Source organism: Etheostoma cragini, chromosome 20, assembly GCF_013103735.1.
Source record: "Etheostoma cragini isolate CJK2018 chromosome 20, CSU_Ecrag_1.0, whole genome shotgun sequence".
Taxonomy (NCBI): Eukaryota; Metazoa; Chordata; class Actinopteri; order Perciformes; family Percidae; genus Etheostoma; species Etheostoma cragini.
The window spans coordinates 77553-86127 of record NC_048426.1 but is presented as its reverse complement, the minus strand read 5'-3'; the positions used below and the strand labels follow the sequence as shown (position 1 = coordinate 86127).

Here is an 8575-nt window from a genome sequence, read left to right as displayed (position 1 = left end):
CACACACACACACACGGACACACACACGCACCAAATCAACAGGGCTTCAGGCATAGAGAGCTGTCCCCTACAGGATGCCTGCAGCACTCTGCCTTAGAATACCGCCTCGATTTGGCCGCCGGGAGCAGGGAAATCTGATTAGAGCGTTTATTTTATTTATAGATGTTTGGCGCCAGCCTAACGAGTATTGTACGTGGGTGGACAACAATATATTGACGTATCTATATTTTGTCCCATTTGTATTCAATATATTGAAATGGGACCATCTTGATGACTTCCAGTCAGCAGAAAAACCTCTGGGACACTAGTATTTGTGCAGACTACACCTGTAGAGTACAACCAAAGTGGTGCATTTTATTCAAATTATTAATGTCATCAGTTTCTCTCCTTGTTCAACTTACACCAAACAGCTGAGGTCCGCCAGGTCGTCGATGAAGTCGAACAGCTGGCTGATGTCGTACGTTATCGATGGACTGTTGGGGTTCATTCTCTTTAAATGCTCCTCGTACATCTTACAAACACCTGCGCAGGGGACACAGCATCAAGCATTTTACACACATCGATATAATAAATCATGTTAACCCAGATCCTCTGCTTGAGAGAAAACAGACAAAGGAAGGAATTTGTTCAAACTGTTGCACTCTATGTTATCAACTAATGGGGTTGTGTGCTCTGATGTGAGCTCTACTGTAAGTGTGATGGAAGGGCAATTACTCATACTGTCCTCATGTCAAAGTGTCCTAAAAGCCAAGTTGCTGTGGCCAGTTGGCATGCCAGCGCCTCGCGCAGTAGCTCTGCACCGGTGTAGGAATGTATGTGAATGAGAGGCAAACATGATAGACAGAGAGGAAAAAAAAGGGGTTTCTCCTGTAAGGTAGAACATATGCAGCCATTTACCATGTCAATGGTGACTAAAAACATAAATGTTACTAGGTTCAACAAAGTAAGATTTGGAAGAAGAAGAAGAGACTTTATTAATCCCACAAGGGAAATGAAAGGTAATGCTGGGGCTTATGTAAACATCAGACCACTATAATGTAAAAATGCTATAAAATTTACATGTGCCTGGAAGTGGTTTGTGTTGCAATGGAGGGACATGCAGCTCAGGTCCTGTAGGATGCAGGGGGAACATCCACCTGGAAGCCAAAGAGCACTGGAGAAGTTAGTGACTTCTCCAGTGCTCTTTGGCTTCCAGGTGGATGTTCTCTCGCGCTCCAGGCCTTCAAAAAGCTCCATCAGCTCACCTTCCATACACTCGTTGACCGATTCATAGTCGGCGTACGTCCTTCCCTCGGGCCTCTTGGTGGGCTGCACCAGCAGGATGGTGTGAGACTAGAAAAACACACAGCTTGTTACACTCAAGTGTTTATGTCGACGTCCTGCTGGAACAATAATCTGGAGTAGTGTGTCCCTTCATGCTCTGACTGAAAGTCACTTTTACAAAAGAGTCAGCTAAATGGAAGTCTGATGTAATGCATAGCCTCAACGTATTCCAGGTGGGACAGACAATGTATCATGCAGTCAAACAATGACAAGGATGTGCAGCCTTTTATGTATTTTCCGATTATTATATCATAAACTGAGTTTTTGTGACTGACAAATTAATTATAAAGTCAGTGCTTTGATTTATGGTGGTAACTAGCCTACTAATGGGTGGATGTTATGATGTTTAAGGTCTTATAAAAGAAAAAAAGTTAAAATGTAGCTACATTTGTAAGATAATAGTCCGTAGCAATTAACAAAAAAAGTCTTATTTTTATCGGCAAATTAGCTAGCTGAGCCTTGAGCTAAATCCTTATGGAAATTTAGCGTTAGCAAACACTTACTTGAATAGCAAACTAAAGTTAAATAACACGCATAACAGTGCTACGGGGCTGGTTAGCACTAAAGCCGTGCTTTATTTGTCAGAGTTAGTCAGTCAGTGCGGTTTCTTTCAGCTTCTCAACTGCCAAACACCGTCCCCCACATTCATGCTAACGCTAGCATGGAGCTTTCAGGGAGCTTTTGATTAAGCACGTAAACACCTGATGTGCTGAAATAAAAACCGACGGCTAATAGGCTACTAGTCTTCATGACTAGCTACACAAACTCATTTACTCTAAATGTTGTTCCACGGCGTACTAACCATGATTTTGTTTCTGTTTTAATAGTTTTTCAGTCGGTGTCCGTGGATTTTCTCGGATCCTTGCTTCTTCTCGGATGAGGTGACCTGTGACACCGGAAGAACAACTCGCTAATTTGAACCCTTCTTTGCCGTTTTCAGGTTTTTTTGTTGTTGTGGCTAATTTTAGTCTACGGAGGTTTAAGAGCTAACATGAGTGAACAGGATCACAAGCATGTTCCCTTAAATAATGCAAACCACCAATATTATTAAAGCGTAAATTTGTTTTGAAACAATTGTCAAACAGCGTTCTTGAACGCTCCCCACAGAGATGGTTTGGCAGAGCAGGAAGTAGTTTACAGCCGCGGCCGGATGTTCTGTGTGAAGACAGGAACAACAAAGAAGAGAAAGCGCCCGGGTTTTAAAACTAATGAACACACCAGAACACCAAATCGAGAAAATTAGCTGTCGTTGACAGTAGGTGAGTGTAATGATTTAAACCCCACTTTCAGGACCTTTATTTTGTTAGAGCTAGCTAGCCATGTATTTAGCGTTAGCCGAGCACTGCGGCCGCTGCCTGCCTTGCCGTTAGGGCATCATTGGCTAACAAGCCATTTAGCCATTCGCATGAAGTAACGTCAACGTTACGTGTGCGTTAACGCTACTAGTAACGTTAATGACGGCAGATAATTCAAGCTCCAACATACTGTTACCATACGTTTTTGGTATTCCTTATTCAGTGAGGTAAGAGAATCCTTTATTAGTCCCACAAATGGGGAATTTGCTGTGTTACAGCAGCAAAGGGACTAGTGCTAAAACAGGAGGCATCAGTAAGGAATGCACCATATAATATTAATATACATAATAATCCAAAACAGTATAGGTGGCCTGAACAATCTAAAAGGTTGAATACACTGTGTTCACGGTATTGCAGAGCTAAAATATTGATAATATTGCACAGATGAGTGAGTTGTCAGTTTGGAATGTGCAGTACAGCCTACTGGGAGCACTTGTTAAAGCATGGGAAATTAGTTATGAATAATGTATCAGAAGGATTAAGGAAGTCTTTCAAGATATTAAATATAGTTCATCCGGTGGGTTACAAAAAACTAGATGCTGATTACATACAGTGAAAACACCCGTGTTAAAGTTAAAGAGTAATTTATAGTCCTTCATATGTTTGTCACCATGAAATAACTGGCCTTTAATAATAATAATCTGCCTGTTTCTATGGGGATTTAACATAGGAGGGTGTATACTTATGCCCCCTGTATTTTAAGGAAGAAGATTTATTTCTTCGCGATGCATTATTCATTATCAAAGAAAATTGGTCTCCTTAAAAGTTAGATTTTTCCTCTTTTTAAAAAAAAATGAAGGCATTAAGATGTATTCCTCTTTTTAGGTAACTTTAGCATGGGTGTGTAAACGTCTGCTAGCCACTGTGATTGTGATTTCTCTTAACTGGAAGAACAATTATTTCCCAACTTTCTAAAATAAATATGTTTGATGCTATATCTATCTAAGTCAAGATAAAATGGAAAATAACATGATGTAAACCTTTTATTACATAACAATTAGTTCTTTTTGGAAATGTCCATATTCACAAAATAAAATAATCAGGAACTAAGCCAACGTTCCTGCACTTTATATTTAAAACTATTCCTAATCTATAATCTATTTTCTATTATTTGATCTCCTCTGTGCCAATTAAACAGATTTTCTTTGACTTGTGGACAAAAGAAGACATTTTACGTACATCATCTTGGGCTGTGGGAAACTTTATAGACCAAACAACTAATCAGTTAATTGAGACAATAATTGACAGATTAAAACACAATGAAAACAATCACACGTCCATTTGTACATTGAAAGATTTACTGGTCAACGTTATCATTCCTTGCGAGACAAGACCCTCAGTCCTTGTGCCAAAATGCATTATTAAAAGGTTAGCCAAAGTGAATATTAGTCTTAAGCAGAGGAACCCTCATCTGGTGAGACACAAAGAGGGAACTTTGTTATATTAAGAAAATAACTTTGGGAGATCGCCACTCGCTGCTGCTCACTCAAAGATGATTGAAATGTGGTATTGTCTGCTTTGGCTGGTCTATAAAATGCATTTTTGTACAGTTTGCACTAGGGTTGTGCAGTAATACGGTCTTAAAGATAGCAACGGTGTCAGTTTCAATAAAATGCAATGCACTTAAAAAGGAGACAAGGATTAAATATGAAATATTAGTTCTTTAATGCCTTAAAAGCTTCTGTATGGTTACGAGAGAGAGAGAGAGAGAGAGAGAGAGGGATGACTTCTTTAGTTCGGCAGCATTTGGGGTTCCTCCCTAATGACAACGCAGAGAAGTTTTAGTGTTAGTCTTTGGGTTCGGATACCGCCCAGCTCTTGTCGGCACAGACTATTGATGGTGGAGAGTCACGGAAGAAAGTGAATCAAAGGGGGAGGGATTTCACCAACTCTCTGAATTTACTGTATATATGGGTATGTAATGCTCCATCTTTTAGGATACGATTGAGCATTGGCCTGGGGAGTCTGCTCTGTGTGTAGGTGTGACCCACGGGCAGAGTTCACATGACTCTGTACGCAGTTGGCTAGCCTTCAACCAATCAGGCCAGCGGTCCGGGGGACGTAGCAGCAACAGGGACAGCGCCATCAACCGGTTGCTGCACTTTGAATGTAAACAAGGATCTGCTTGGTTGCTATTCTCTACCGTCATTGTGTTGAACCCGCCAATAGTGTGCCAGGTAGATAAACCAGTTTGTGATTGGTTCCCGCTAAAAATTGTGAACGGAAGCAGGAGAATTAGACGTGCAGGATTCCAGACCGAGCAGCATGGCAAAATCAAAACGCCGGCAGAGCGGACGGGGTTAACCCGGGTCTATATGCAAGTGTTAATTTGACTAAAATCTCATATGGTTTAAATATCCGTGGATCTCTGGAAATTAAGACCGACTTGGAAACAATGTGAACCTATCCTTTAATGTGACTGATGAACACAGACACGTCCTGTCTTGTAGCAACACAGCTTTCACATTGGTAAAACTCCAGAATATGATGCTTGCTGCTTTGTCATTTTTAAATAACAAATCTGCCTCGCAGGGCTTTATAACCTGTACAACAAAGCTGTCTTTACATCCTTGATTGATTCATGGTTGTCACTTGGTTGTACCAATGTCTGGCCACTAACACAACGTCGTCTCCTATTCTCTTTCATCAGGGCAAAAGCATTTGGTTTGCATGTGAGAACAAGAGTCTGCCGAGCCAACCATGGCGAACAATGCAGAGGACATCGAAAACAGTCTGGTCAGTATGAAAGAATGTGTCACAGTTGCTTTAACACTACATCTGTATCCCTGTCTGTGTGATTAATTGGCTAATGGTTCTCTAACAGTGTTAGCTGTACGCAACCCGGTGTTACAGCAACAAGTCTGTGATGAAAGAGTTGTCTGTTCCTGAGTCAGTTTGTGACGCCATGCACTGTGGTGGACGTTGAGTTTCTTTTTTTTTCACACCTTTTTCAATGTTGTATTATCTGTAGAATTTAGCGGGCAGTTTTTCCGCGTGGGGTGGAGAAGATGTGTTATTCTCATAAAACCGAGTAAGATTCTCGGTTTTATTTGATTTGTTTAAAATCTGCAGGGGAAAAATTCTGCGTCTGGAGATTCCCTGTGGCCGTGCTGATAATCCTGGTTTCACCCGGCCTTATAATAAATGATGATTGTGCTACTTTGCTGTCTAGGTGTGGCCTCCCTAGCTTAGTTAGACAGTCAAAGTCCCTCTTTACTGGCACTGTCAACTTAACCCTTGTGTTGTCTTCCTGTCAAAATTGAAAATATAACCCTTTTATTGATGCTTTTTATCAGTATTTTTAACTTTTTCTTCCATTTTTGTCCCTTTTTTCCACTTTTTTTTTATGTTTCCAACACTACGTAACACTAACTTATTAACTTTAGTTTCCAGTTAATTTTGGAATCTGTGGTCAATAAACCTAATTTATAGGAAGTTATACCTAATGTTTGAGTTAGAAAAGAGGAAATTAGGAATTATTTACACTAAAATTAAAGTAATGGATGTTGATGGATAATAACAGACTGGAATATGTCAACTTTTACTCAATACTAGTGGAAACAACTTCAGTTTTTCATCTTCAAATGCTATAAAATTGGGTAGTTAAAAAGAACATTGATACAGGAACACAGGTACATTTGACACAAGGGCAACATGAGGGTTAACAGCCCTAAACCTAGTTTACCACGTACCAGTTGTGCATGTACGTTACAACCATACTTCTCTGTCTGGGCGAACTACAAGACATTTATTTTCGGTCTTGAACGACATATTCTGGTCATTATGGTGTCAGCAGCCAGGTCATCAATGAAGTCAGAGGAAGATGTGAACACACATTTGAAAGACTAATGCAGTATTACAGCCTTACACAGTAACTGGTGTGTTTAAATTTAAGAGAGGAGAAAGGGCTTTTGTTGTTCAGAACTGTCTCTAGAGAGGCTCCCTTTCTTTATTTCTGTGTACCTGGTTAGATTGCATCATGTCTGGGCTGCCGCATGCCTTAACTCGCCTGGCGGCCTGACAGTTCTAGTTCCCACAGTGAGACAGATCCTCGGGGTGAGTGGGAATGAGCGCGGTGTTGTTATCTTTGAAAGAACTGAGGTTTATTTCACAAAAGCAAGATACGGGATTAAACCGGGATTTCCCAGTTATCCTGGCTCAATTTAGCCCTGACTCAGTTTCACAAAAGCAGAGGCACCTAAGATACCGTGGAGATTTATTCTGTACAGCCAGCCTGCTCCTGACCAGGCTAACAGCCAGCCTGCTCCTGACCAGGCTAACAGCCAGCCTGCTCCTGACCAGGCTAACAGCCAGCCTACTCCTGACCAGGCTAACAGCCAGCCTGCTCCCGACCAGGCTAACAGCCAGCCTGCTCCTAGCCTGTGTAAACTAGGCCTGCATGATTGATTATTATAAAGTTGCAATCTCGATTCACCCTGTTCACGATTTAATTTTTAAATAACTCAGATTTTATATACATTTATATATTTTAATGACTTTGGTTCTCATTGAATTTTACGAGTCAACGGCATCACAAACGCTACTGCTACCAATTTGTTTTGTTTTGTCATGGTCAAAAACAATCGTGGCATGATTGAATCGTTATTCATATTTTTCCCCAAATCGTGCTGGCCTACTGTAAATGAAATACCATGAAAGCGGGATATTTTTGCTGAAGGTATCACTCCGTCAGAATGTTAGACCTGGCCATGCCTAGTTGACTCGTGTTGATCAAGGCCAGATCTCTACAGACAGGTACACGCTAACGCAGCCTGGAAACATAACAGTTATGTATTGAAAAGGCAGCGTTCACAGGAGCCGGCTCTGCAGGGATGGAACTCTCAGATTGTGGCAGTGTGAATGACGTTGATGTTGATTGCAGATTCTTGCATGCTCACGTGTGACTCAGAAGTACTCCGCTGGTCCCTGCGCCGTCTCTCCTACAGCTAAAGGGTCCTTGGTCTAAAAGTGTTGAAGAAACCTGCTGTATACCAGTGACCAACATGATAGCTCAAAATCTTTTAAGGTTTAGCAACATCTGTCGCTCTCAGTTGGGACATAGAGACTCGATATAGAGAAATAGGATGCATAGTCATAGCAGTTGGAATGATGAACACTGGCAGTTACAGTAATAAAATAAAACAGATAATGGAACCGTGACTAGAAATCTTAGTTGTAGCCGTTCAGGGCGTAGCGTAGAGCTGGTCAATATATCAATATTGTATCGATCTCATGATATGAGACTAGATATGGTCTTAGATTTTGGATATAGTTTTATCTTAACATGGCTTAACAGTTGTCTTTTCCTGGTTTTAAAGGCTGCATGACAGTAAAGTGACGTCATTTCCTGAACTTATCAGACTATTGTAACTGTTCTATTATTTGCCTTTACCCACTTAGTCATATCTATATTACTGATGATTATTTATCAAAAATATCATTGTGTAAATATTTGGTGAAATCACCAGTAGTCAACGCTATAATATCGTTGCGGTATCGATATCAAGGTATCTGGGTCAAAAATTGCGATATTTGATTTTCTCCATGTCGCCCAGCCCTAGCACAGCTTGTGTTTGAGTTGATCTCTCAACATGGCTGTACTGGACCATGCCTAGATGGAATATTTGATCAATAGGCGTGTTCTTGTTGACTCTGAGAAATCCCTAAGTTGGGTTTGCTATGCTCAGTCTACTATCTCCATGCTTAGCATTAGGGCTGCACAATTATGGCCAAAATGATAATCACGATTATTTTGATAAAAATTTTGATCACGATTATTTTCACGATTATTTGTTGATTTTAACCAAAACAAATGTTATCGTCACATAGGCTATTTATAACTGCGATAGGGAGTGTGATGGACGTTACTCACAGAGAGACGGCTGACTCATTATGAA

General features: G+C 40.7%; 1 protein-coding gene across 2 annotated transcripts in view; it reads left to right on the top strand.

Moving 5' to 3' along the window:
* The first annotated feature begins 2417 nt into the window (after positions 1-2417).
* Positions 2418-8575, top strand: part of psen1 (presenilin 1) — a 17953-nt gene continuing 11795 nt past the window's right edge. The window contains exons 1-2 of one of the 2 annotated variants that reach the window (XM_034858651.1): positions 2418-2582; positions 5329-5414. In XM_034858651.1, coding sequence (XP_034714542.1) covers positions 5379-5414 — 36 coding nt within the window. In that variant the 5' untranslated portion in view covers positions 2418-2582; positions 5329-5378. The remainder of the gene's footprint in view (positions 2583-5328; positions 5415-8575) is intronic. The other variant, XM_034858652.1, reaches the window with a different exon arrangement.